This window comes from Daphnia pulex, chromosome 12, assembly GCF_021134715.1.
Source record: "Daphnia pulex isolate KAP4 chromosome 12, ASM2113471v1".
NCBI lineage: Eukaryota > Metazoa > Arthropoda > Branchiopoda > Diplostraca > Daphniidae > Daphnia > Daphnia pulex.
Window position 1 is genome coordinate 1998328 of NC_060028.1, and position 27966 is coordinate 2026293.

Genomic DNA, 27966 nt, shown 5'->3' on the forward strand with positions numbered 1-27966 from the left:
CGCCGCCCATTGAGTAAAAGGCCTAGAAAATGAGCGCCAAAATACGAGAAAAGTGCGCGAATTTTAACATCATGTTTGTTTGCTTCTTTATTCAAATTCTTTATTACAAATATATCACGATCAAGAACAAAATAGTTAGAGCCGAAAAATTACAAAGAGTATAGCTAAGATATTTATACAGTTAACATATCAAAAATAAGTAAATCCTTTTAGATACGGACGGTTTGTGAAATCCAGTTAATGTAATGATTAACACGAGTGTAAAGACCAGGTAAGCGAGGACGAGCGCATCCGATTCCGGCGCTGACGACGCCGACGAGCTGATGGCGTCCGTCTTTCTTAATCATCAACGGACCACCGCTATCACCCTGTAAATTCAGTTTGATTTAGTAAGCTCATTACGCAAAAATATTCAAATCCTTTTTACTTGACAAGAATCTTTGCCGCCATTTTCAAGACCGGCGCACAAAGCCGAGTTGATGATGGTTAGCGATTTCTTCTCGTCTTTGTACCATTGCTGGCAATCCTTATTAGCCAAAATGGGCACGTCAACCTTCTGCAATGTGTTGGCTCTTTTTCCACCTGACATTGCGACAATCGATAATAAAAAATTCTTCAAATAAGAAAATGCTTTTACATACCATTTTTAACCTCATCGTTCCACCCCCAACCGGCAACGGTGGCCAGCAGTCCAGCGAATGAGTCTTCATCTGGGTTAGGTAGACAGGCCGGCTGAACGCGGTCGTTCCATTGCACGTCGCCATCAAGATTAATGAGGGCGATGTCATCGGCCAATTGGCGAGTCACGTACGACGGATGCATGACGATCTGGTTGACTCGAAACAATTTCGTTTGTTGACTGTCGGCACCCAGGAGGTTGTGCTCAGCCACACTCACTTGAATCTGCGGTGCTCTGCGACTGAATGTTCATATTCCAATTAGTTTACCATTAATTAAAAATTAAATCAAACATGGAAAGAATAAAATAAGAGTGTTTTTTTCTGTTATTCCGGTTTATACTTAAGGACGCAATGGGCTGCAGTGAGAATCCATCGCTTGTTGATGAGTGCACCGCCACAAAAATGCTCACCACTCTGTCCAGCACGTAGAAATTTAAGCGACACCATCCTGCATATAATGAATAAGAATTAAAACACCAATCAATCTTTGAAGTCTAACGTTATTTAGGGCCACAAAGGAAATGGAATTCACCAAGGGAATTCTCCTTCCACAGCGTCAATGCCGTTGACGATTCGCCCGTTCCTGAATTTCGACACACCGCAGTCAACGTCGGCCACTGAATCAAATAAAACGAGCAATTAGGAAACAATAAAATTTAATCCGAAATTTAATCGTGAAATACTGTTGACGAAAGCATCCAGTGGCTGGAAGTAAAGGAAACCAATGATCACTAAAATGAATTGCATCTTGTTACAAGACCGGTGAGATTGGTTAGGCGACGTCGAATCAGATTGAAATCTGTTGGCTGTTGAAGGTGTCGTTGTCTTGAATCAACTGACACGGAGCACCTTTATATATCACCGGTGAAACACCGTCTGAGCCGAATGAGCGGGCAGCTGAAAGTGATTTGGAAGCAAGGGCGGGAGTATAGGAAGTTCAAAAAATGAACTTGTTGCTCAAGAAAGGAATAGAGGAAGAAGCTAAAAAGGCCCATCTCTTGTTTGGGTTTTTCAAGGCTTTTCCAGTTTTCCAGCTATACGACCTGCAGCACGAGATACCTAAGGATATTGTACAGACATCAATATTGGGGAATCAAATGTATGTCATCGCTACCATCATGTCTTTTCCCGGTTTCAACTGTCAAGGACGCTGGTACCACGTTACGCTACACATCTCAATGATGATCCAAGTCGTCATCCGTGCGTCATTCATTTGTCCATTATAGGATACTGTTGATTGGAGACTGATGAAATAATCCAAATTTGATAACACCTTGCCGCCACATCTCAACACATTCATTTAATTACGTAACACATGTATATGCAGTTTCAGAATTTCTTTATAGAAACCTTTTACAAGAACGCAAAATTACATTTTACAGAAACCAAAGCTGTGCTACCTTTGTTATAAAATTCTTCACATTGTTGGTGTTAGTACGTTATCCCAAAATTACGTCAGATTATCTTTCAGGGTCATCTCGGCTCTCAACATTTTTTTAAGAATTTCATTTTTCATTTTCCTATCGCACAGATCGGCCAGTTAGTTTGACCTACAGTACACACTAAATCAATAACCAGCAGAGCCTGAGCCTCTTCAGGAAGGCCGATTTTCACCTTCATCCGCTTCCTGTTATCGAACCTATCGAATGACTCCGATACGCCCGCATCGATCACGTTCTAGTAGGTAATTTTGATTTCATCATACAAGTAAACAGTCCCTCTCGATAGATCGATGATTGAAAATTTGTCGCCTCCTTAATGCCCCTGAAAATATGAAACAAAACACGCGCGCAGTTGTTGGTGTTGCAGGCAAAGGAAATGTCAAGACAGAAATTGTTAATGCAGGCCAAGGATTTTTGGCGATTTTTGGGTTGACGATGCGCGCGAGGTAATGTCCGATTTAATAGGCAGAGGCGTATTCATGGGAAGCCTATCTAACTTATTAGTCATAGATGAAAGAATTCGGGTTTCCAAAAAATGAAATATAATAAAAGACTTTACCAAATCTTTTTATCTTTACAAGTTGTTGAAATATTGCTATGGAATTTTTGCTCACGTCGACAATAATGACAATGGTTTACTCTTAATTGTTTTTTTTTTTTGTTTATTAGAACCGAATGAAACTGACTATTATAACGGTCATTATTATTATCAAGATGTTCCGATGAATGGAAGCCTGGAAGGTTTGAAAAAATTTTTAACTGACATTTCTATTTTTATTTGATAGCCGAGAGTTCAAAATTAATTTAGCCAATAATTTGAGAAATATTTGAGTTCGATTTCAATAATATTTTATTTTGTTCAATAATTCATCCTACTTCGTACGTACATACATACATATAATACAGTCCTTTACAATGGTCAAAAATTAAATTTCGTAATATTTCATTGGAATTATAATTCTTGCTCCTGCTGCCGGATGGTACGAGAAATCCAGTCCAGGTAATGGTTGACGCGCGTGTAAAGTCCCGGCAATCGAGGCCTTGCGCAACCGATCCCAGCGCTGACAACTCCCACAAGCAAATGATGGCCATCCTTCTTAACCAAAAGCGGTCCTCCGCTGTCACCCTATCAAATAAAAATTATAAAAATCACACCGCAAAAATAATTGATTTAAGATAAAATAATTTACTTGACAAGAGTCTTTGCCGCCCTGTTCTAGCCCGGCACACAATGCCGAATCGACGATAATCAACGATTTCTTCTCGTCTTTGTACCACTGCTGGCAATCCTTGTTAGCCAAGATGGGCACGTCAACCTTCTGCAATGTGTTGGCTCTTTTCCCACCTGGAAATTTGGCAAATTCACAGTTAATTATATATGAATTCTAAATAAAATGTCTCGATTTTGTGCTGTACCGTTCTTGACCTCGTCGGTCCATCCCCAACCGGCCGCAGTGGCCAGAAATCCAGCGAACGGATCTTTATCGGGATTGGGAAGGCAGACGGGCTGGATGCGGTCGCTCCATTCGACGGCTCGATCGAAGCTGATGAGGGCGATGTCGTCGGCCAACTGGCGGGTCACGTACGACGGATGCAAAACGATCTGGGTCACCTGGAACAATTTGGTGTGCTGGCTGTTGGCGTCGAGAAGGTTGTGCTCGGCCACGCTCACTTGAATCTGTGGTGCTCTACGACTTTGTTTAAACCACCAAAATTGAAATGATTAGATTTAATTTCTCAGAAAATGAGAATCGGTTGAAATAATTTACTTGAGTAGACAGTGGGCCGCAGTTAGAGCCCATCTGCTGTTAATAAGAGCTCCGCCGCAAAAGTGTTCACCGCGTAGTTTAAGTGAAACTATCCTGATGATTCAATTTCCCACAACAAATTTGATGAATACAGTATTATTTTTCATCAAACGGAAATCTAATCAAATTAAACATACCAGGGAAATTCGGCTTCTGCGGCGTCTAGTCCGTTGACTATCTTCCCGTTACGAAGTGGCGAAATTCCACAGTCCACATCCGCCACTTGACATTTTTAAAAAATCAAAAATTAAGTTGAAGAAATTATTTTAAAATTATCAATGAAATCAATTACTGTTGATGAAGGCATTGATGAGCGGTTGAAAGCAAAAGAGTCCGGTGATTACTAGAATCAATTTCATGGTGAATCAAATTATTTTTCTTCTGCAAACAAAACTTGTCACTGGATGTACACTCGAGAAAATGTACTGGCTAGTAGTATTGTTTTCGACTAGAAGATTGCGAGTGAACTTTGAACAGATTGGACTGGTCTTTTTATACAATGCCGTGTCCAAATAGGCGTGACAGACCGAACGCGTTGCGAAAACACACGCAAAAAAAAAAAGCTCATCCTTCCGGTTTTTTTCTTCAAGGTATTTCAGCATTTGATGTCGCTGTGCGGGATGTAATAAACGTCAAGGAAATCGCACACCGATACCCGCATCAATATACACACGAGTCAAAATGCACTTGAATTTGTAATTGCTACATACTGCTGCAGTCTTCTCTGTAGACTTGAAACGCGGTCGGAAGTGGTCGGAAGTGATTATATAGCGCAATAGCGGTGCATGTCCGTTTTGATCCACTTTGTTACGCGCTAAAATTTGGGACTTTGAACGGGAAAGATTTAAAAGGTAATTTGGTATTTTGCAGATTAGAAAATGTGATGGAAAGCTATGATGTAATTTTGAACAAAGCTAACCCTATACAGCATTTGAAATAAGTAATATTCCTCATATGAATTAAAATCTAAATCTAAAATCTAAATCTTAAATAAATATTTTAATTAATTAATAATAAATAAATAAATCTAAAATAGAAATATTCCTCATATGACATCATATGAGAAGTATGAGATTTCGAATGAAAAATCATGCGTGGCTTTTCTCGCTGGACTGTGTGCATGTACTGCTGTTGTAGCCTACTTGTATTATTATACTAAGGTTGTACCTTTTAAAATTGTGGTACTGTACGTGGGGCGTCACTGTTGTCCCCGCATGCGAGGACAATGTTCTTGTAAAGAACCCTCATCAATATTTACATGAAGGTGGCGATAGTCACGTTTGTTTTGTTTAGGTCAAAGTCTATGTACGGAAATGATCTTTAATTGACACAGTTACGAACGATGTAAATGTCCAAAATTTTTCTTATTAATAAACCTACATTGACATAAAAAAAAACTGAACGAAACGATTAAATCAAGAAATAAACCAGAAATACTGCTCATAAATAGAAACAATAAATATTATTGCGTTATTGCACATTCGATTTTGACGCTTTTGAATGTTTGGTAAACCGGAAATTAATTATTTCAAATTGCTGTTGGTGTAAGAAAAGAATTGACGTTTGTTTTTCATAAATTAAATCACAATTAAAATTAGCGATTAGGGAAAAGACCCGGTAATGGAGAAAAACAAACGGAAATGATGGGTGCGCGTGAGGGAGGGTTCGATGCTCCGACAAGGTGATGCAGTTATGCTAATGACGATATCCTTGTGCCACTGTTTGGGGACATAATATACCAAACACCACACATCAGGGTATTTTTCTGTGCAGTGTATACATACGTACACACACGCCTATATGCATATCCACACATTGGTGACACACATTCGTCCTGATGAATACAGGAACCTTGAATGCCCATCATGATGGAAGGTCATGTCTTGCTGTGTGTCGCACTACACACACTTTCCGTTTCTCCGCGTCTCACATACGTACACTACCTACACTGCGAGCCTTCCTCGTTCCTTATAAAAACATTTAGCCGAGTCCACTTCCTCAGTCAGTCACTCCACCGAAACTTGTTCCGACTGTATGGAAGTCTAGTGGCTGTCGTCCAACAAAACAAAGTCTAGTCAAACCAAAGAAAATAATTGTTTTACTTATCCACCATCATGCAGTATTTATCGTTCATCGTGCTGTTGTCAATCTTCTACTTTGTTCCAATCAATGCCTTCATTAACAGTAAAACAAAAATCATCGACTCATTCATTATTGAATTTTAAATTGTTGAGCAAAATGTATAATGGCGTCTATAATTATTTAGTGGCTGACGTCGATTGCGGAGTGGCTAAATTCAGAGCGGCTAAAATCGTTAATGGGATCGACGCCGCCGAAGGAGAATTCCCGTGGTAATTTGACTATAGAAATTGTAACCGCATTTCGCTATATCGAGCTATTTAATTAAGTGTTTTATTATTTATTGTTTGGCATCAAATTGCTACACAGGATGGTCTCATTAGTGGGATTGCGCGGTGAGCGGTTTTGCGGTGGCGCCCTCATCCACAAGAAATGGGTCTTAACTGCGGCTCACTGCATTACGTAAAGCATCGAAAGAATTCAAATTTGTGGCGGCAATTTATACAAAGCGGATAATTTGACACACACATGCAGGAAAGAGGCGTCGCAATTTCACATCGGAGTGGCCGGGGTGAGCGCCAAGGCCCGCGACGGAGCCAACACGGCCCGGAAGGGAACGCGACTGTTGCGCGTCAATCGCATCGTCAACCATCCATCTTACAATCCGTCCAAGAGCAAAGTGGCCGACGACATCGCCCTGATTCAATTGGACCAGGAGGCCGAATGGAACGATCTGGTCCAGCCGTCCTGTCTGCCCAATCCAGACAAAGATTCCTACACCGGAATGATGGCCACCGTTGCCGGATGGGGTCTGACCAACGAGATCCAAAACGGTAAATCGTATATGGACATTTTTTGGGATATATTGTTAAAAATTTTGTTGAAAAAACGAGGCTAAGCTCAGCTTATTTGTGTTATATTATCCATTTGCCCAAAAATAATAAAACGAAAGGCGGTCAACGGCCAAACGCCCTACAGAAAGTTGACCTGCCCATTATAGAGAACAAGGTGTGCCAGGATTGGTACAAAGAAGAAAAGAAGCCGCTGACCATCGTCGACACCTCCATGTGTGCCGGATTCGAACAAGGTGGCAAAGATTCTTGCCAGGTAAAAGATTCGACATATTTTTTTAAACAATAAAATGAGACATTGAAATTATTAAAAATGAGCTGGTTCAATTGTTTTTTTGACAGGGTGACAGTGGCGGGCCGTTGATGATCAAAAAGGACGGACGCCATCTACTTGTGGGAGTTGTCAGCGCGGGAGTCGGTTGCGCCAGGCCACGATTGCCGGGACTTTACACGCGGGTCAACAAATATCTCGACTGGATTTCAGAGTTGATACGCGGAGCGTGATTCACGGTAGTTCAATACGAAAGTGATATTCAAATTTGTCATCGTTTATTCAATTTATTCAATTGTACATAATTTATTCATTGACAAATTCTGAACAAGACGCATCTTCCTTAAAATAATTATTTATTTTCAAAAATGAATTTGACCTATTTTGGAATTTTGTAAATGGGCTAAAAAATAATAAATAGTTAATACAAGTAAATCGGAAATTTATTTTATTTTTATGTGATTTCGATTAAATCTTATTTAAAATAATTATTTATTTTTAAAAATGAATTTGACCTATTATTTTGGAATTTTTAATGGGCTAAAACAATAAAAAATTGGTAAATACGATTAAATCGGAAATTTATTTTTATTCGGGTTAAGCATTTACGTCTTAGTTAAAATTGATCTACGCAATCGCAGACGGTAATGCGCCGCAACGTAATATCGTACAACCTTCAATAAGAGGAATTCAGTCAAGGGTTGGCCCTCATGCGTTTACCATTTAGACTAAGGTTGTTTCTATCACTTTAAATTATGATTCCCTCTGAACATTCACATGTATGCAAGGGCGCTCTGCTTATGGCTTCGTGAAGCCTTTATTGACCGCAATTAATTTTTTGAAACGATTCAAATTTTCCCTTCTAATTAGCCTTATCCATTTTATTTTAAGTTTCAAACTATTCCGTTTTTTTTCGTCACCTTATCATGGCCAAATTTACTTTTGTAGCCTAATTGATCACTTGAGCAATTATATGGGGTGAACTATAATGTGTTGTCAATAAGGGAAAATAAAAGAAAGAGCATGCGTCTGACTTGGAATTACGTGTTTACGAATAATCAGGGTAGTAGCGACACACATTTTCCCATCTAGTATACCGGTAGCAGAGCCTTGAATATTTAGTTTTCAAACCCACGTGCGATGTATATAGCGTCAAAGCAGGTATATAGCACTTGTAGTTCTTTGTTGTTCTTTAAGGTCGCCCTTTTGTTATTATTCTGAACGACCCTTCGGAGCAAGTATAAATGACGGAGGGTCTTACTCAAATTCAAAACAGTTTCACTTCTACAATCGCTCCTGGCAATACGTCCGCTTTTCACTCCTGCCAATAATAACTCTAACGTATTTTAAATATGCCGCCGTTCGTCCTGCTCCTGTCGGTTCTTCTTCTACAACTTCAGTGTATCTCCGCATTCATTAACAGTAAATAATTTCCTCTAAAGCTTATTAATGTGACATAAGTGCATGACTTGATAACGAATGTCTTGTGTATTATTTTTATTTAAAGTGGCCGATGTTGATTGCGGCATTGCCGGAAAAAGCCGCACAGCGAAGATTGTCAACGGCGAAGAAACTATCGAAGGAGAATTTCCGTGGTATTACACGAAATGATCAAATAAATTGTAAATTGTGATTCTGACTGCGTATTTGTCCAATCAGGATGGTCTCCTTAGTGGGACTACGTGGCGAGCACCTCTGCGGAGGGGTGTTAATTCACAAGAAATGGGTGTTGACAGCTGCCCATTGCATCAGGAAAGAAGTTACCCAATTTCAAGTCAGCGTCGCTTGGAATCGTGGCGCCGATGCCAATAGTTTGTCGGACAAAGCGCAAATGTACCGAATCAATCGAATCGTCAACCATCCTTCTTACGATCCGTCCAAGAGCAAAGTAGCAGATGACATCGCTTTGATCAATTTAGCACAAGAAGCCGCCTGGAATGATTTAGTAAAGCCGATTTGTTTGCCGGATCCGGACAAGAATACTTACACTGGCGCAATGGCCACCGTCGCTGGATGGGGACATGACAAAAGCGGTTAGTATTTAATTCTAATTTATTTTATTAATTGTGAATTTTACTTGAATGAGTTGATCCATTTTTTTATTTTCAGGTGGTCGTCACGCAACCAAATTGAGGAAAGTAGACGTTCCCGTTTTGGCCAATGAAAAGTGCAAGCAGTGGCTGGAAGAAGGCAAAAAGACGTTGGCCATTTCAGAAACGTCCATGTGCGCTGGCTACGAAGAAGGCGGCAAAGACTCTTGCAATGTAACATTGATTTGATCGATGTTTATAATACCATTTAATATTTTTCAAATCGAATATGTAGGGAGATAGCGGTGGACCACTGATGGTTCAAAACAAGAGCCATCACGTGGCAATAGGCGTGGTCAGTGGAGGCATAGGTTGTGCCCTTCCTCGTCTCCCTGGTATTTACACGCGCGTTAATAATTACCTGGAATGGATTTCCAAAATTGTTCTGGCGCCGTCACCCGATGCCATCTGAAAGACTGATCTCAATCGCAACTCATTTAGAAAGGTTCTTTGTGTAAGGCTAATGTATTCGAGTAATAAACATATTGTATTTTTTGTATAGTGTATTTATCTACCAGTAGCTACCAGTCTTTGAATACGTGTATAATTATTGTCAGACAAGTAAGTTATTAGAAATACCAAGTCGAACGTGATGGGGTCAATCAAGAACGGCAAACATTATCCATGTGATAATTAATAACATGTAAAAGCCAAAAAATTAAAAAAAATAGCATGACGTCATAATGCATAGTTAAACCTCTTAGTTAGCACTTTACTATAGCTAACAATCAATATTCAGATGGCGGTATCTAACAAGTGGATATTTAAATTTACTATGTTGAATGATTATTATAATCATATTTTAAAAATATGGTTTTTAATAATTGTATATCTAACGCCAAATAATCTTAATCCGTCAGCTACTTTACGAGAGAAACAGCAAGGCGGTTCTTCTTATAATGGATCACCAAGAAAACCAGCAGACTTGTCACCTTTTTTATTGGGGCTGATTGGGGTAACAAAAATGGGGTTAAATAAGTGTACCAACACGATGAAGTTTCTACTCACAATTAATTCGTCATGACCCCCTTTTGCTTAAATTTTATAATTAAGTTAATTTCCCTTTTATTTGAAAGATTGCTGATCTATTCAGACCTCCAGCAGTCCAAATTTCGCCGTTTCCTGTGGAAAATTCTTCGATCGCCTTGAAATGAAAATGGGAGTTCAGCTTTACTACCTGACAAAAGTCGCCGAAAGTGTAACACAGTATTGCTCAATACCATACAGGTACGATCTTGATTTTTGACAGTCACTGAAAACTATAGCAACTAAGAGACCGTTGCGAATTTTAGGACTTCTGGTTCACTTAATAGTTTGTTTCCAAAAGAAAAAGGTAAAATCAAGATAGTGTATAGCTTCCGGGGTCGAAGTAGAACAGGTTTTGCTTGTTGCCTAGGCTGTTTTTCCTTGAACGCGGGTTTTTCATTACAATAAACAACTACTAGCCAAGAGTTCTCTTAAAAAGAACATGACAATGTCACCCATGTTGTTAAATTCACTTTCACTTTGCGTCCAAGGCATGAAAAAAAAAGGAACTAGATACCACGCCTATAAAGTCCTTGAAATGCTGTGCATTTTAAAAAATTTGCATTGTATCTACTGATCGGTAACCATTGGCAAATAATTTATGCTTTTTCGCAATCAAAATAAAAATTCAGTAGTGTGGGCTTTCTAAAAAATTTTTATTATTGTCACACTTCAAAATAGGATAGGAATGGAATTATGCACGAATGATAACAATCATTTACAGTAAGTAGTATGGCCATAGCTTATGTTACACAGCGCGCGCAGTCTTGACCTCGTTGAAAAGCTTCATGAATTCCGCTCGAGCCATTTTCACCTCGGGTGTATCCGTCACAGACTGGGTATAATCGACACTTGGGGCTGATGTCGGAATTAAAAGAACATCACGGTCCTTAACAATTTGATAAGCTGCCAAGTGTTGGGCGCGAGCCGCAGCTACTTCGAGTGTCTCCGTTGGTGCCACATTGATGAACGACGGGGCCACAGGTAGATGGTCGGAGAAGGCACGGAAGCCTTGGTCATCAGCGATGTAAGCGACGATAATCTTCTGCCCCTCGGGACTGATGAACGCCCAATTACCTACCTGATTTCCCCAAGCATCGCGGTAGTTGGTGGCAGCCTGACCGGGATGAGCGTAACCGAAACTAGTCTGTCCCAATTCATCCTGCGCAATGTATTGAGTTGCGTAAGTCGCCGATTCGTCATCAATTGATGGGAAATTTTCAGGGTCCAGCATGCTGTCAGATGACGAGTCATTAGAGTCATCAAAGTGACCCGGATGACCGCCATTGTATCCGGCGGAGTGTCCCGTTACTATTACGGCGCTCCATCCCGCATTCCACGGTGATATAAACTCAGAATTGGCGATTGAGATGTATGCCAGCAAGAGAAGAGTTGCAGCCTTAATAAGAAAAAAACAAAGGAACCAATTTAAAATTTCGAATAAAAATTTAAAAGAGTTAATTCAAATTTCTTTCTAATTTTACGATCGTTTAGTTGGATCACTTACACAGAACTTCATGCTGATCCGCCAAGTTTTTGACCGCGTATTCCCACTTCCACTTCACAAGACAGGTTTGAAATTGAATTGTTCGCCGAAACGCTTTATATACTCGAATGCTACCTTAACCTTCGTACACTCCTACAGGCAGCTAGCTCACGAACGAACTATTCGTAAAACTTTTCCGTGACTCAGGTGTATGCAGCCTTCGAATTCTTTCCTAGGTGGGTGGAGTCTTGCTAATAGACGGGAGAACCCGAGTTGAAAGGAGTACGTTGATACACCGAGAAAGGTAATGTTACATGTTAATATTTAGCATTTGTTTCCATGGCTGTAACCCTCGTTACATCAGGAATCCTGAGAAAAGGGTTGAGTCTGCTACTGCAAATTGATTATTTTAATAACACCCTCAGTAAAAGGTGTGATATTAACCGCGAAGAAACGTCCTTAACCGCTCACTTTCACGATTTTTTGAATCCGCGGAATAACAGGAGAAGGGTCATAATTGAATGCGGAAGACTAGTTGCTTGATTGCGTCACCCAGCAAAAAGTGAAATTTCATCGAGTTAATTGTAGAACTTTTTCCCCCCTTTTTCTACGTTCAACATTACAGTAATTGCGCATAGACATTCAAGAAAATTAGATTTTGATTGCCTTAATTAATATTCTATTTTTACATGCAATAAAAACAAAATAATTTCTTTCTATGGTTAAAAAAACTGAAGGGTATTTGGCATTTGTAGTATTTCTAATTGCAATAAAAAATCTAGTTTTTTTTTCTCTCAGTTTTATTATTATTGTTAGGAAATAGTAAATATGAGTCGATTGCTCTGCATTGGTGTCCTTCAAATCCCACCGCTTGCAGAAAAAAACTACACAATTTTCCTTCTCTCTTCAGATTATCTAACAATTTTTTGCTGATGTTATACTATAATATATACTAGTGCATTTCCAGGAGGTAATTACAATTTTACTTATGGTCTTTTTTTAATCTCAGTCGTAAAAAGCGAACACATTCATGAATATATAATCCGAAAAATTCTGTGTACCCTTCCAATGTCATATTTAAGCGCTATAAGCATTCGCGTGCACTTGCACCTTAACGTCAGATCTCACGGAAAGTAAATAGTCTAAACCCACTCTACATGTATTAGACAAGACAATAAAAAAAAACAGCCAGAAATGTACAGAAAAAAGGGTTTACCCTTGAATTCGGGTACAAAACCTGCTTGTATAATTGGATAGCTACTGTGAATGTCCTACTTTCAAGGGCGACCACTGCAACCAATAAGTTACAACAAATGAGCAAAGTCAATCGAAAGACAAGAATGTTGGGTCAGCAGGTAACAATTAACAAAAATGGTTAATTAATTAATATGAACAATCAGCACGAATAGACATCAGCAGTTCGGAACCAATAGATGATGCCGTGAATTGATAAAGTTCAATCCACTCGTTAAGGTAATAAACCAAACATAACAACATTTTCCCATTTCTTCGTGAAATGGATGAATATTGTAAACATGATACCGTAATAAGTAATAAAAATTCAGATTTTTTTCATGTTATAAATAATAATGGACTGAGAAATTTCGTTCGCCCAAACTATTTTTATATTGTGACCCTGGCTCGTGTTAAATTATCGCGTCCACATGAACGAATTATCGCGTGAATTCTGTTTATTTCTTTTTTGTCAGAAATTTTGCGTTTTTTTTTTATTAAATGGACGAATAAATAGTTAATCCGTCCTTGAGTCTGAGTGGCATTGATTAATTAAAAAATATATTTTTTTTATTATTATTTTTTGTTTAATTTGAAAGTTATTTTTTTATTCCATAAATCTAAGTTGGCAACGCCATTGATTTGAAAATTTTAAGGGGAAGTGGAAAAAGGCGAAAAGCTAAAAAGCTAAAAAGACTTGTGAAGTCGTCCGTTGCAGTTTAACTCATCATTTTAATTACATAATCCTTTTCCAGGTTTTATTGCTTGATTTACAAATCAAATGTTAAATTTCAAATGAGGTTTGTTACTTTTTTTGGATATTCTAGATCTTTCTAAACCATATATTAAAACTTTTATCTGATTAGATCAGATTGGCCCATGTTTTGAAGTTCATGTGATGGCATTCCAAGAACTACTGCTCAATGCAATTGGCTATTTGACTCAAGATTCAATGGCATCCAATTCATCTCTTCAGTTCACTTTTAGCCAAATGCTTGATTCAACAGACAGCAGATTACCCAACATTATTAATGTCACAGAAGTCGGTGATGTTCATGTACCTGTGTCACTTCTGGTAAGGAAGATTTTCTATATTTTTAATTACATTCTGTGCTAATTAATTGATCATGTGTGTCACTTGGTAACTCAGGATGCAGAGAGGTTGAAATTTTCGGCTGCTCCCACATCATTTGGATATGGATTGCATAATTTTGTTCAACCACTTTTGCGAACATCTTGGAAAATTGATGCTGAGAAAATTCAGATTCTTTCACTGAAAAATCCATTCTACGAGACAATACAGTCTTTGATGGAAATCACTCTTAAACGGTCCAGAATCGATGTCGATACTATCGGTGCTGAGGCATGCTTCAAAGAAATGGTGATCTATCAGGCCGGAGGACATTACGTTCGTCATCGTTATTTGATGCAAGATCCAGGTTGAAAAAAGAAATTTTTTAAAATATGTTTTCCATTAACTGTAGTTCTGATTTTATGTTAATAGGACATTTCGCGACGATAGTTCTCCAAGTTCCAGTTGAAGGAGGCCATGAAGGTGGCTTACTTACCATTCAGCATCATCAAAACACTCAAGTGTTCGACCACTCCTCAGACAGTCATCGAAACTTCTATATGTCTGTTGTACATGCCGACAGTGAGCTGGAAATGACGCCAGTTTCGAAAGGTTACAGAATTGAGCTCATATTTCACATTAAGTGGAATTCCCCTGCTGTTGTATTTTATCCACCTCTACCAGACATTTCGTCCTTCCTCGTTGCCTTGACAAAAATTAGGAAAGACTTTCAATGCTGGGCTGAACAAAGGGATCAAGAAGGAGCTCCGAAAATGCTGGTGATAGGCCTCGAACACAGATATGACGCAAAATATCACTCCTTCGGCATGCTGAAGGGTCAGGATCGTTCTGTTGCTCATCTGATGCGTTCTCATGGCCTGCTGGAGGTTTATTTAGCACTGCTCACCCGAAAAGTGACCGGATCTACTCAACCCACCGACTTCAAACTGGAAAGTAGTTCATCGGATGTCCGTTCGAGGCCAAGTAAGAAGATAAATCAGATTCAACGCATTGCCTACACAGTTAGTCATTGGATGGGCGTGGACAACTTGGCTGCTCAGTTCCAAGGACTAGAAATCGAATCTCAGACTCAGTTCGTTGGCTCTGTTTTTAAAGCGGGTTCTAAGCCTGATCGAGAAGAAATAATAAATCATCCGGACAGCAACAGTTTAACCATCACCCGTTGGTACAATCAGTCCGTCTTTATTCTTTGGCCCAAAAGCAAGTCTTTTTATTTCGATGTGCGCCATCGCTTTGATCACGTGCTGGAAAGGATGGAGCGTGAACCATTGACGGAGTCGTCGGTTATGTTGACGAAAGTCTTATCGCTGTCGTCAGAATGGATCAAAACGGGACCAAGAATCTTCCGGATGCTTAACCTCTGCCTTCGCTTCAAAGCCAGCCAAGAAGCCATTCAACTGATGGAAATAATGGTGAACGAGTCAATCGGAATTCCCAGTGACGACGATGCCCGCCTCATAGCTGAGCTTGAATCCCAGTTACTAGGATGGGCAAGCTGTGAAGAATTGATCAGCAAACTAATGGCCTGTAAACCAGCAGAGCAAATGGATCACTTTGCTGCTTTGTCCCAAGCCTTGCATGATCGCGGCAGTTTCACTGGTTTCGATGTGGTTTCCCAAAAAACCCTTGAATTGTTCTTCGCACACGTCAAGTTGTCTCCATTGCTCAACCGATTTACGCTGGCTGCGTGTGTCGACATGCTGATCCGCATTGAAGAAAATTCCGAATCATCAAATCTGGCAAAACTCAACGAATTTCTTTCCTACGCGGTCCAGTGGAAGATGTTGCAGCAATGTCATTTGATTATCGATATCGAACACATCAGTCGAAGAAGTCATGTCGGTGTCAACTGTCTATTGTACCTGAGTTTCCATGTTGTTCATAACTTCGATCCTAACGACGAATCGTTGGAAGACTGCATAGTGGATCTCGTCAATTGCTTCGCTTGGCTGCCACCCCATGATCCGAATGCACTTCATCTTTTTGTAGAGCGATTGTGTCAACCGGCAGATCATTCTAATAGTAACACTCACTTGCTGAAGAAGCTCGTTTCTTCGATTCAGTTCCTCAATTTACCCAGTGACCTGCTACAAGAGCTTCTAGACGCCAGGATATCAGAATTGAAATCCCACCAACCTCCAAAATTCACATGGGAGCAAAAGGAAGCACAATTTCTAGGTGCTGAAGAGTTTCCGGAAGTGCTGGCCTTTTTGCAGTCTCCCGAAAAGGAAATGGTCGTCAAGTCTGCATTCACTCAAATTCAAGAAGCGCGAAATTTTGCCGATACATTTTTTGGAGTAATGGATAACTGTGTGAAGCTAGCTTACAGTGCTATAGCTAAACCATTAGGATCCGGAAAAACTACGCGTTGTCTGATCGTCAAATCTCGACATCTTTTTCTGGCTCAAAGCGCCAAATTTAAAGAAGATTGTAAAGAGCTTGATTATTTGCTTAAGCAGCGAGTTGTTTTGGGATTCCTTCCGCTGGATGTGTCGACGATTACGCAAGATAGCTTTTCAGAATTTGCTTCAACCTTGAAAAGGATTGAGGAGGAAGAAGCTCTCGAGTGTAGCATTGACAACGATAATCTTCCAGCGGCGAAAAAAGTGAAAGCAATCGGCAAAAGAGCTTCTAGTAGGAAGAAGTAAATTCAGTCCTTGGTCTTCCTGCGAAAACAAACATTTAATTCGTTTTTATTGTTGAAAAATCACAATTTGTTTTTTCTTGTGTGACTAATATTCTTTTCTCTGTTTTGGGGTTTTTCGTTCAATGTGCCGATATCTAACCAAGTCTGAATTTGACGTTATATAGAATACATGATGAATGTTGAATACATTATTTCCTAATAATCAAAGAATGAAGGCCATTCCAAATTTCACCAGAATCAAACATCTCCGGTCAAAATTGATGTCAGCTCGAAAGTCGCTTACTTAGTTTGTTGTTTCCTCTGTTTGAGTTTCTTTAGTTTTTCAGAATAAAATTCAACCATAATTTTATATATAAGTAGGTCTGTAAATGTAGACTAAGACTAAACAACATAGTTTATTGTTACACACTTCTTCATTGAGAGATTATGTTCGGTCATCGTTCATTGTCATTCCCAGTTTTAACACGTTCCTGGATTACTCATATTAACCACGAGTTCAGTTACCGAACATCAGTTTCATGACCCACTTGTTGATGAATGCAACAGGTAAACATAACATGACTATTTGGGAAATGCGTTAAGATGGAAAAAGAAGTGGGAAAATGAATAAGGGAATAAGGGATAAGGGCTATGCAAAATTAATGAAAATATAGAAGAATAACTTAATTACCAGATAAACAATTTGGGAAAAGCGTAATCATTGCGTGGGAAAGCGTGGTCAATTTCTAAAAATAGGAAACGCCCAACGGGGGGCTCGAACCCCCGACCCTGAGATTAAGAGTCTCATGCTCTACCGACTGAGCTAGCCAGGCTTATCTCCACTGGCGTTAACATTAAATTAATCGAAAAATTGGGTAGACCGCCGATTTCTTCCAATGATTGGTCTGATATTTATATTTTGTTGATGTTTCACTGGTAAGATGGTAAGAAGTAAGATTTGAATAAGTAATATTATAACATTACTCATATTTCCCTGTACATTTTGTTGGCTATTAATATTTCATAGGTTGATAGACTGTACATGTAAACTTTTACATATCGGTTGCAACGTAAATTAAATGTTACCCAGTAAATACAAAAATTTAATAAAAAGGTTTTCTGTTTAAAGTGTCGCTTGTTTTCGAGCCTCTGTGGCGCAATTGGCTAGCGCGTTCGGCTGTTAACCGGAAGGCTGGTGGTTCGAGCCCACCCAGGGGCGCAAAATTTTTATTTTTATTCCTGTCCGGATTCCTGCAATTTTTTAAACAGACCCATTTATGGTTATCAGTTTAACATGCTATCGCTGCATCTGTTTATCAATTATCACCGATTTTTTCCTATCTGGCAGTTAGTCAAAGCATAATGGGGCCACAGAACTCGTCATTGAGCCGCTAAAGCCTAAAGGTTAATAGGTTTACATAGCAAATAGCTCATTGGCGTTTTTACAGTATACACATATGGTAAATGCGTATCCTGTTTTTAACCAAATGTTTTAAACGACATATTAAAAACATTATCTATGGCGAAGCATCACCCAGATTTAATATTTTGTCGGAGACAACCAGGAGTCGGTATATATTTGAACACGAAATTCTATACGTTTGTTGTTATTCATTATTAACGTCTACTTTTGAACATTTAGCTATTGGCCGGCTGGCTGAGAAGTGTGACGGAAAATGCGTCATCTGCGATTCGTTAGTAAGACCCTGTACTTTAGTACGAATCTGTGATGAATGTAACTATGGGTCCTACCAAGGACGGTGTGTGATCTGTGGAGGACCAGGTGTCAGCAATGCATATTATTGTAAAGAATGCACGATTCAGGAAAAAGATGTAAGTGTGTATTTTTTAAAATTATCATCAAAAGCCATTCACATTTGAACAATTTTTTTTTTCTTTTTAGAAAGATGGATGCCCAAAGACTGTTAATTTGGGGAGTGCTAAAACAGATTTGTTTTATGAACGAAAAAAGTATGGTTTTAAAAAGAGGTAACATAGCCTAGGGCTCATCGTCCAAAACAAAATGACATGAAACAAATGATAAGCGCCGTCGACCCGTCGTCTGAATTGACGTAAATGAGTGACAGTTTACAGTCGCAGAATATTTTTAAGGAATAAATAAAAAGACAAAGTAACGCGTCTACATTTGTTCAAGTGTATCAGTTATGTAACAAAGCTAGTTTTATATGCAAGACCTTATAGTCATGAAATAGCAAAATCCGGATCCCAACTCCTATTGACATCTTTGTATTTTCGTTATCTTTATAGTAAATGTCTCTTTTCCTAATATATACAACTTTATTTTCCATTTCCTTTGTAGTGTTTGGATCTACTTCATCTAAGTGTTCAAGAGCACTTTGGTCTTTCCCTGCTTTGTTTGAAAAATATTCTATCTCTACTATTAATCAGTGTAAAAGAATGAAATCTTTATCTGAGTGGAGTTTCACACAGCCAAACCTATTAGTCCAATTCCCAATTGATCCTATTAAAGAAAATTACATAAGAAGAGTACCAGGCTGTGTATTTTCTCATGCAACACCAACACCGCTCAAGACACAATTGCAGTTGGTTTCTGCTTCTCATGATGTATTAGAAAACATTCTAGACCTGAATCCTATTGAAGAAGCCAATCCAGTTTTCGCTAAGTTTATTGCTGGCAACGAGTTGCTACCTGGCTCAGTAACAATTGCTCATCGATATGGTGGTTATCAATTTACTGGGCAGATCAACTTGGCGATGGCAGAGCAATAACACTTGGTGAATATGTCAATAGGTAATCTATGTTTTATTAAAGTTACTTCTTTACAAAGAATTGCTAATTAATAGAAGGCTCTTTCATTTTCAAGCAAAGGAAACCGTTGGGAATTGCAACTTAAAGGTGCTGGCAAAACCCCCTACTCTAGAAATGGAGATGGGCGCGCTGTTTTGAGATCATCCATCAGAGAATATTTATGTTCAGAAGCAATGCATGCATTAGGTAAACACCTGTCCCAGTTTCTCATTGGTTAAAATAATCAATTACAATAACCAAATAATAACTCAATCCATTGGTCGTAAATAATAGGTATTCCTACTTCCAGGGCTGCTGCAATCGTCGTTAGCAAAGACAAGGTCGTTCGCGACCAATTTTACAATGGAAGGATGAAATACGAACCGACAGCAGTTGTTCTTAGGCTCGCTCCTACTTGGTTCCGGATCGGATCATTAGAAATATTAACAAGGTTAGACTTGAGCGACACATAACAATTTCCAAAAATGTTATTAATTACCTCCTTTATTTTATTAGAGAGAAGGAAGTAACAAACTTGAAGCAAGTTGTTGACTTTACAATCGAACATTACATGCCCACGATTCCACAAGGGAATTACCTGAAATTTTTGACAACAGTCTTGGAACAATCGGCAGCGTTGGTTTCCCTGTGGATGGCCCATGGTTTCACGCATGGGTAAATATCTTTAGAACATAAATGTACACGTGAAAAATCATGTAATTAAAATCTCATTTTTGCATTGAAGAGTTCTGAACACGGACAACATGAGTCTACTTTCCATTACCATTGATTACGGCCCTTTCGGATTTCTGGATTCGTACAATCCATCGTTTGTACCCAATCACAGTGACGATGAGGGTCGCTACTCGTACCTGAACCAACCGAAAATATTCAAATGGAATATGGCCCGTTTGGCTGACGCCCTCCAGCCGCTGCTATCCGCCGAAGAACAAAAAGAAGCTGCAGCCACCATCGGTCGATTTGACGAAATTTACCAGCAGCAATTTATTTCCATCTTCAGACGCAAGTTAGGACTCTCCAAGGCAGCAAAAGATGAAGTCAAACTTGTCCAACTCCTTCTGGACATGATGCAACAGCGACGGGCCGATTTCACGCAAACCTTTCGACAATTGGGTGCTATTCATTTGGACAACATCGAGCTCGGTGAAGAGCATTGGGCCCTGCATTCCATAACGACCCATCCCAGCTTCAGTGAATTCATCAGTCTGTATCAAAGAATCGTACAAGAAACGGGAATATCGGACGAGGAGCGATGCAGAGTCATGAACGGTGTTAATCCTCGGTACGTGCTCCGCAATTGGATGGCTGAGGCGGCCATTCGCCAAGCGGAGAAAGACGATTTCCACCTGACCCACCTGCTGTCCAAAGTGTTGAGCAAACCTTACGACAAAGACGACGAAGCGGAATCTTTGGGCTTTTCGAATCCCCCACCCGACTGGGCTTGCTCACTCCGAGTCAGCTGTTCCAGTTGAGAAGATAAAACACAACAGAAATGAATTGACACTCGACATGTTGTTTAAAGTGACTTGATTTTTTTAAATTTCGATCAGCGAATTGTAACATGCATACACGGGAAAAAAAGAAGAGAGATAAGCAATACAATTTATTGACGGTTATTTGTCGGAGACTAATTCCACCGACCAGCGTTCAAACATGAAGAGCCTTCGGTAACCGATGTGCAAAAAGAATCGTGACAATTTCCTTATTATCAGGTCGACACGTTCAAATTTACATTAACATAGCCACCGAGGCCGTTTCGACGGAAGACGATTCCTCGGCAGTCACATCGTTAGATTTTGATCCATGTCCTAAACCTGTCAAAAGAAAAAGTTATAAGCCTCTCTTCTTTCAAAAGAAATCAAATTCAAGTGAGTTGATGTAATCTAAAGCGTACCTAAATACTTTGGTCGAACGACTGCTCCGACTGGAGATGTCCTTCCAGCTCCTTGAGGCCCCAAGCCACTGCCCGGGGTCCAGCCCATGCACTTTAAGATTTGACTTCCGATGTTCTTCTCGTCGATGGGAGGGGCTTCATCTAATGTGCCTGCAGGTAAACGGATATTATTCTACCAAAGGAATTCACTTTAGGGAAATGGAATCTCACTCTCGGACGTGACGGAAGCGGGCGGAGTCTTTCTTTGGCGTTTGTAGTCACTCCACAGCGAAGGCGAACGATCCATGTCGATCCGCACTGCCTGCATCGTGTTGCTATAAGGACAGAGAAACAAATTGAGTTTTTCTATTTAAATCGACGCGTCGTGGAACTTTTAAACTGACCTCGTCTTTTTGAGTACTGGACATTTGAGACCTCTGGCTCCTTCGCTGAGCATTTGCAGCGAATAGAGCGAGGCCAAACGGCTCAATTGATCGCGCTCGCTCTTTTGCATGGGATGCAGACGCAATTCGCTCTGGGCCGGATCCTGGAGAAATCGTGAAAGTTTCTCGTTGGCCGAAGTTAATATACTAAACGAGGGTCCGCGTTGAGCTCCCAAATGCCGTCGTCCAGCTCTGATCTCGCGTCCAGGCTAAAAAAAAAGGAAGAAAAAGGAAATGAAGTTACACGGATCCAGAAAGATTTCTTTTTTCTTTCCGGGTAAATTGCGTTACAATTCGATCACGAAGCTTCTGCATGCGGAGTCGGTAAGCGTCTTTAGCTTCGTCGCTTAAATGCTGCCACGATCCTTTGAGGAGCTGCTGGAATTTTTTCTCCTCTCCGGCGGCGTCATCCTGGTCCGTGTCGTCGGCTTCCAGCTCTTCGACAGTACCGCCCACGGCCCCGGCCGCACGGAAACGGAATTGACGCTGAGGACCATCTCTCTCCCACCACGGATTGCCAGGTACACCCCAGGTCGGTCCGTTTTCCTGGTACCAGTCGCTCTGCTCGTCGTCCGCTTCACGTCCGTCGTCATAGGTATAAAAGCCGGGATCGCTCTCCGAGCCGCTGACACTGCTGCTGCTCACCTGCTCGCTACAATTTCGGAAGAAAATAATCGTGAAAATTCTGTTCTATTTCCAAGAGAATGGCCCAATTACAGTTGCTTCATGTCCAGATCCATCGAGTCGTTATTTAAATGACCGACGATAAGAGAGGCGTCGCTGCAGCAGGCAGCTGACAAATTGGATGCGGCGCCTGTTTCAGGCGACGAGTTGAGGCTGATTTTCTCCAACTCGCATTCGATACTCCTCTCCCGCACATTCCTCTTTCGTTTACCAATTACTATGTTTGGTATTCTTTTGGGTGGGGAAAGAAAGAAAAGAAAAATGGTAAGTATTAATCTTGAATAAAAGAAACGGAATGGATGTTTTATGGATTAGGATTACTCTTGTATAATATAACATACTTTTGTACATTGACTGGCTTCTTCTTGACTTTTCTCTGTCTGGGTTTGGCAAATATGGACGAGGAAGCAAAGGTTGAGAAAGAAAAGCTTTTCTGCTGTCCAGCCAAGCAGAGATTCTGTTGGCTGTTTGCTTCATCCAACTCCAATCCAGCTTGGACCACAGGCTCAGGGTCAACAGCCATCCTCTTAAATCTCCGCTTCCTGCAATGAGACAACATAAAAGCACATGATAAGAGCTGGCAATCAAAAACCCACTGCTTTGGATTGCCTTCTTGTATGAGGCCTCATGGGGGAAGCTGTCTCGTTGAGAGAGTCAGATTCTGCAACACTCAGCGGCTGCCCTACAGTCTTGACTACTATTGATCTGGAGGGACTAGCAGGGGTTCCAAACAAAGCATTCTGCAAGCACGGGATTGCAAATGGCAGCCCAGAAGGCAGAGCGGCAATGGTCATTTTGTCTTTGATGCTACCCTCATCCGTTTCAGTCTGAGAAAAGGATTAGAACGATTATTAGCAACAGGAAAAATACAGAATGACGGGCTCCTCAACAATTTGTCCTAATACCTGCTGCACGCTAGACTGCGCTTGTTCCTGGAAGTCTTCCATCTCTCCTTCGCTGTTGCTGCTGGAATGCTGCCCAGCTTTGTCTGCACAGCAACAACCGCCAATGAAGTCGAGCACACACAAGACCAGATTTCATAAAGCCACAGTCAAACTTACCTATGATGTTTCCCGTTGACTTGGTTCTGCGGCGGCAGAAACCTTTATTTTTAATTTGCTTCGACGCCGGGGTAGCGAAGTTTTGGTTAATTATAATATTGCTGACACACCTGGTCCGGCCAAGTAAAACAGAACTTTCGTCTAAAGCAGTAGCCAGATCGGACCAAGCTTCCATGTCAAAACACAGTAGCCCTATCGAAACCCACAGCCACCGTTTTTCCTTTTCTTTCCACGAATTTTTATATTTTTCCGGTCTGCAAATCTACATGTACGACAATCACAGACCTAGCAAGAAGGCAGCTACACCATCTAGTATAAGGAAGAAAAAAACAAGAGTCTGTTGTGTAGACACAATAACACAAGAACACCGTCGGCGTTGCCTGTTTGAATTATATGCAGATCTGAAAATCAAATTATCCGGAATTCCGGATTTTAAAAAATTTAAACGGTTGGTTATCCAGATAAATCGTATTAGCAAAATAATAATAATAATAATTTTATAAATAAAAAAAATTTAAATCTATTTGATTACCGTTTATGGCGTTTAAATATTTGAATTACCGTAAATTTTTTTTAGCAAGCTGGATTTCGAACATGTGTGCTTGTGTGGGTGCCAGAATGCCAGCCTTGGTGAAAATACATAATCAAATCTAGCTTAAATAAACTATAAGGGTATATCGATCGGGATGTCCATTATTCATTGACCTATCAAGGCGAATTTCAACTTGGCCAGGATATGAAGTAAACTACGTCATCTCAAGACCGAAATAATTGATGAAGGTTCCAATCAATTGTTCATCGCCATTTCAATAATTGAGCACCCTTTTTGCAATATCATTTTAGGCAGGTCTACTTGAAAAGTTGTTGGCCTTGGGCAGGAATAAAAGCTATTACATAATTTGTTTCAATTTGTCCGTGTGCAATAATAATGTTCCATATCAAACCTTTGGAAATGGACAAAAAAAAAGAAAACGGAATTCGCTCAGACTTTAATCTTGATGGGGTTAGGCAATCAGCCTCTTGTTATCTACCGCACCGCGTATATATGCGTATGTTGATTAGATCCCAAAATGGGCTCTTCTAACTCCCGCCAGACCAAATAGTGATAAAGCAGAAGAGAAGAGAGACTCTCTATCTATCTCTCTGAACTGTGTGTACATATCCAACAATACCAATTAGCGCTTGAATCAATTTGTTCTGAAGGAGGGGGTTTCCCGTCGTCGTTTATAGTTCCACTTGGCTATGGTCCAATTGCTGTGCGTCTAAACATCCCGAAAAAAAGAAAAAGTTTCCTAATAGAAAGAAAGAAAAAAACTATTTGTACACGAAGAACAAATTGGATGTATAGGCCTATCTCTCTCTCACATCGCAGAGTGAGCTCTGAGCCTTCTGGGATGAGTGTTGGTGCGGAAGAGGAGAAAAAGTTTAGACATCACCACCGCCACCACGCACGTTGCGCGGCTGCTGGACTGAGAAAAATGGGGAATGAAATTTCTATGTAGAAAGCGCATCAGCAGAGAGTCAATCAGCACATGTCTCTTTCGTGCCGCTCAATGTGTATATAAATGCGCGATGTTAGCCCAGCTATGCACATTTGCTATGAGCTGCTGTGCTGCCGGGCAGAAGATTTATTCTGTAGGCCTATTACTTGGCTAAAACTACAAAACGCCGGGATTTTCAATTGAAAGGTCTATGTGGAAAGCTGTGGGCTCAAAGATATCATATATATAGCTTTCTCCCTTTTCTATATATCCTCTTCTGCTGCTGGTGCACAGGGTTATATTAGTACATAGAGCAGTTTGCATCTATGCATACATATATATCCCGCCCGCGCTCAACCCCCACAGCGCCGTTTCTCCATAAGTAATAATAACTTCGTTGTATGTGAAGCAGCATCAAAGTAGACGGATGAGTTATAATATACGACGAATTGTAATATTATCGATCTCCGCTGCCTTTTGATATCATATATATATGTATATAATACCGGAGAGAGTTGCGTCATCTACGTATACCTACTCGTTATTATATACTCTTCTGTTTTTTGGTCCCATCACGCATCACTCGCCATCCTCCATGACCGGAGAGAGATATTCCGCCCTATGTATAATGTGTAATAGCCGTCCATTTGAAATCTGACCGCGGCATCAGAAATGCGCGGAGGATGGCCAGCTGTTTAAAAATCCAGAGGTAATATAGCAGCTAGCCCACTGCTGCTCAACAAAGCGCATATAAATGGCCATCAGCTCTATTAGATCCACAGTGGTCATGTTCCATGCATAATCAATGTCCAGGATAACAGTTAAGATATGAAACTGGGCCAGCAATTCAGGATTCAACTCTAATACATGCAAATGGACAAATATGTAGGTACGCAGCAGTGAGGAGCAATACAAGATTAGACGCCCGTCTATAATGCAAGTCAAACGCAAGTTGAGCAGCTCTAAACTAATACATTTCAAGTTATGCACGTCTATAGGCTATATATATACATAAGAATATTCTAAGCATAATGCGGAGAATATATACATGCTGTGTATTATAGCATAGCTTATATCTAGCTATATTAGTCTATGCAGAAACTGTGAATATATCTACGTATAGGCTATACATAGAGTCCCGCAGTATTGTCCTACCGCGGACAATGCGACTATGTATAGCACGTATATATTGCCGTGAATGGGGGACGAGCATAATAAAGATTCTAGTAAAACTAGACGAGCGCCATATACATAATATAGACGAGAAAGAGTATTTATACAAAAGATCGATATAGTTCAATGTGGTTGTCTATTATAAGTACAGCAGCAGTATATATACGTTCTATATCAAAGAGACCAGAAGATCTTTGAAACTCTGCGATGTTTCATCAACTTTATATATATATACATGTAAAACGAGTCTTGTGTTGCCGTGTATGTATAAAGTAGATACAGATACCAACTTGTACCACCAAAGTTTTCGACATGCATCAATATAGGATATAAAAATATATGTACGTATGTTTGATATTCAACCGTTGTTCATCAATCTAAAAGACGAGCGTCCAGGCCATGTATATAATTCAGGCAACCATCGTCATTTATCTAATAAAATCTAAAGGGAATAATTAAGTGCACAGAGTTTTTGCCGCTCATTTACGCTTTACGCATTTAATTTGCGAAGTTCAAACTCAGCCGAGCATGGATGACTTATTCAACTTTTTTGGGTGATTCTGATATAACGAATGAGGGAGGTATTCATTAGCCTAAATATAATATTTACGTAACACAAGCAGTATTTCCTATAAATATATTTATCCTTCTTTTCTTTTCTGTTCAAAAGTTGCTGTGCAACTGCTGACCCAACTATTTTATTTTTTATTTTATTAACAAGCGCGACGCATATATATATAATAGGCTGTATATTATATAATTGGACAGAATTTGAATGGAAGTTTAGTTTCATGCTGTTTCTTCCCTCATTTAATTCAGGAAGGCGCAGGAAGGTCTAAAAAAGTTGTTTCTTTGATCTCAATAAACAAAAGTTGAGGAAATACTTTAATTTGAATTGCCTGTCCAAAAGCTAGGTGTGTGGGTGGTGCTGTTGATTCTGCTGGGGCAACATGGAAGGCGGGGAAACAAACATTGGCCCAAGGACGGCATCCACCTACTTTTTCCGTTGAATCACTAGCTGTGAATAGGACACAGTGAGTTTATAACTTATTATACTTTAGAAAAGAAGACGCATGAAAAACAGAAAGGGTATATCTATTATTTAACGTATACCCAAAGTACCCGTACTATAAAAGATGATTCCTCGGATGATTCTATGTAAACTCTCGTTGATTAATTTTTGAAATGAATTCAATCAAATAACTACCTACAAAATGGCGCCAAAAACTAAAATTTTGAATTTGGCTGAATTTGTGACTGGCGATGTGCTCTGTCATATAGTTCAAATATATAATCCAATAAATGCGGATAAAATATGACTAATAAATCAAGTTGTAGATCTCGGTCGTATATATATATTGCGCGCTTATCACCCGAATATAAACGATACGCCATATAGCGTAAACATTATTCATCAGTTCGCCATCGTAATTAATCTTGCACTTTCATTATCTTCAACTCGCAAAAGTTGCTGCTGCGTTGTATATATATAAATGATTCCATCTATTTCCGATAGCTGTGCGGCGCGCTGTGCGGGTCAGACAGTCCAATTGGAATCCACGAATAGTCTATACAGCAGCAGCGTTCAAATATAAATATCCCGCAAATTTATGTTACAAGCTGTATGCGGGGGCGCTATGCGTTTTATAGTATAAACACCTAATATAGTTCAATCGCTCTCGCGTCGCGCCAGTTAGTCTTCGTCTAAACACGTTTTATAGCCGCTACATATTATATATAGCGCTGGCGCGGGCAAATTTATTAGTTTCAACTAA

At 39.9% G+C, this 27966-nt stretch overlaps 9 protein-coding genes and 2 non-coding genes across 15 annotated transcripts; 6 read left to right on the top strand and 5 right to left on the bottom strand.

The window, feature by feature from the left end:
* Window positions 1-72: 72 nt before the first annotated feature.
* On the bottom strand, window positions 73-1687 carry LOC124209378 (trypsin-1-like). Its single transcript, XM_046607326.1, has 6 exons — window positions 1364-1687; window positions 1213-1297; window positions 1021-1128; window positions 642-919; window positions 428-582; window positions 73-368 (listed from the first exon to the last, which is right to left on the bottom strand). Exons 1-6 carry the CDS (start codon window positions 1425-1427, stop codon window positions 210-212), a joined length of 849 nt encoding a protein of 282 aa, XP_046463282.1. The 5' UTR covers window positions 1428-1687; the 3' UTR covers window positions 73-209.
* A 1267-nt stretch (window positions 1688-2954) lies between these two features.
* LOC124209376 (trypsin II-P29-like) lies at window positions 2955-4394 on the bottom strand. The gene is made up of 6 exons (XM_046607325.1): window positions 4223-4394; window positions 4068-4152; window positions 3892-3984; window positions 3539-3816; window positions 3313-3467; window positions 2955-3248 (listed from the first exon to the last, which is right to left on the bottom strand). The coding sequence occupies exons 1-6, from the start codon at window positions 4287-4289 to the stop codon at window positions 3075-3077; spliced, it is 852 nt and encodes a 283-aa protein (XP_046463281.1). The 5' UTR covers window positions 4290-4394; the 3' UTR covers window positions 2955-3074.
* Window positions 4395-5930: 1536 nt separating this feature from the next.
* LOC124209379 (trypsin-7-like) lies at window positions 5931-7409 on the top strand. Its single transcript, XM_046607327.1, has 6 exons — window positions 5931-6114; window positions 6197-6281; window positions 6379-6471; window positions 6544-6842; window positions 6962-7116; window positions 7203-7409. The coding sequence occupies exons 1-6, from the start codon at window positions 6045-6047 to the stop codon at window positions 7362-7364; spliced, it is 864 nt and encodes a 287-aa protein (XP_046463283.1). The 5' UTR covers window positions 5931-6044; the 3' UTR covers window positions 7365-7409.
* A 991-nt stretch (window positions 7410-8400) lies between these two features.
* LOC124209380 (trypsin-7-like) lies at window positions 8401-9717 on the top strand. Its single transcript, XM_046607328.1, has 5 exons — window positions 8401-8553; window positions 8639-8726; window positions 8791-9164; window positions 9241-9395; window positions 9457-9717. The coding sequence occupies exons 1-5, from the start codon at window positions 8484-8486 to the stop codon at window positions 9631-9633; spliced, it is 864 nt and encodes a 287-aa protein (XP_046463284.1). The 5' UTR covers window positions 8401-8483; the 3' UTR covers window positions 9634-9717.
* Window positions 9718-10884: 1167 nt separating this feature from the next.
* LOC124209381 lies at window positions 10885-11916 on the bottom strand. Its single transcript, XM_046607330.1, has 2 exons — window positions 11755-11916; window positions 10885-11646 (listed from the first exon to the last, which is right to left on the bottom strand). The coding sequence occupies exons 1-2, from the start codon at window positions 11764-11766 to the stop codon at window positions 10996-10998; spliced, it is 663 nt and encodes a 220-aa protein (XP_046463286.1). The 5' UTR covers window positions 11767-11916; the 3' UTR covers window positions 10885-10995.
* A 1689-nt stretch (window positions 11917-13605) lies between these two features.
* LOC124209382 lies at window positions 13606-16890 on the top strand. Of its 2 annotated transcripts, none has more exons than XM_046607332.1 (4): window positions 13606-13766; window positions 13833-14041; window positions 14117-14405; window positions 14471-16890. In XM_046607332.1, exons 2-4 carry the CDS (start codon window positions 13865-13867, stop codon window positions 16705-16707), a joined length of 2703 nt encoding a protein of 900 aa, XP_046463288.1. In that variant the 5' UTR covers window positions 13606-13766; window positions 13833-13864; the 3' UTR covers window positions 16708-16890. The 2 variants fall into 2 exon arrangements, with proteins under 2 accessions (XP_046463288.1, XP_046463287.1); XM_046607331.1 differs by having other exon boundaries at window positions 13629-13766; window positions 13838-14041.
* Window positions 16891-17445: 555 nt separating this feature from the next.
* On the bottom strand, window positions 17446-17518 carry Trnak-cuu. Its single transcript has one exon. It is a non-coding gene; the product is annotated as a tRNA-Lys (tRNA).
* A 312-nt stretch (window positions 17519-17830) lies between these two features.
* Window positions 17831-17904, top strand: Trnan-guu. Its single transcript has one exon. It is a non-coding gene; the product is annotated as a tRNA-Asn (tRNA).
* Window positions 17905-18047: 143 nt separating this feature from the next.
* On the top strand, window positions 18048-18678 carry LOC124209386 (PHD finger-like domain-containing protein 5A). Its single transcript, XM_046607338.1, has 3 exons — window positions 18048-18256; window positions 18328-18518; window positions 18589-18678. The coding sequence occupies exons 1-3, from the start codon at window positions 18205-18207 to the stop codon at window positions 18676-18678; spliced, it is 333 nt and encodes a 110-aa protein (XP_046463294.1). The 5' UTR covers window positions 18048-18204.
* A 37-nt stretch (window positions 18679-18715) lies between these two features.
* On the top strand, window positions 18716-21092 carry LOC124209384 (protein adenylyltransferase SelO, mitochondrial-like). 3 transcript variants are annotated; one of them, XM_046607335.1, is made up of 6 exons: window positions 18717-18932; window positions 19006-19458; window positions 19532-19662; window positions 19750-19906; window positions 19972-20130; window positions 20201-21092. In XM_046607335.1, the coding sequence occupies exons 3-6, from the start codon at window positions 19650-19652 to the stop codon at window positions 20946-20948; spliced, it is 1077 nt and encodes a 358-aa protein (XP_046463291.1). In that variant the 5' UTR covers window positions 18717-18932; window positions 19006-19458; window positions 19532-19649; the 3' UTR covers window positions 20949-21092. The 3 variants fall into 3 exon arrangements, with proteins under 3 accessions (XP_046463293.1, XP_046463291.1, XP_046463292.1); XM_046607336.1 differs by having other exon boundaries at window positions 18729-18816; XM_046607337.1 differs by having other exon boundaries at window positions 18716-19458; window positions 19766-19906.
* On the bottom strand, window positions 21065-23903 carry LOC124209383 (G patch domain-containing protein 2-like). Of its 2 annotated transcripts, none has more exons than XM_046607334.1 (10): window positions 23538-23903; window positions 23382-23464; window positions 23086-23303; window positions 22818-23018; window positions 22510-22707; window positions 22084-22444; window positions 21754-22001; window positions 21581-21684; window positions 21371-21511; window positions 21065-21290 (listed from the first exon to the last, which is right to left on the bottom strand). In XM_046607334.1, exons 1-10 carry the CDS (start codon window positions 23710-23712, stop codon window positions 21205-21207), a joined length of 1815 nt encoding a protein of 604 aa, XP_046463290.1. In that variant the 5' UTR covers window positions 23713-23903; the 3' UTR covers window positions 21065-21204. The 2 variants fall into 2 exon arrangements, with proteins under 2 accessions (XP_046463290.1, XP_046463289.1); XM_046607333.1 differs by having other exon boundaries at window positions 21371-21520; window positions 23538-23874.
* Window positions 23904-27966: the final 4063 nt, after the last annotated feature.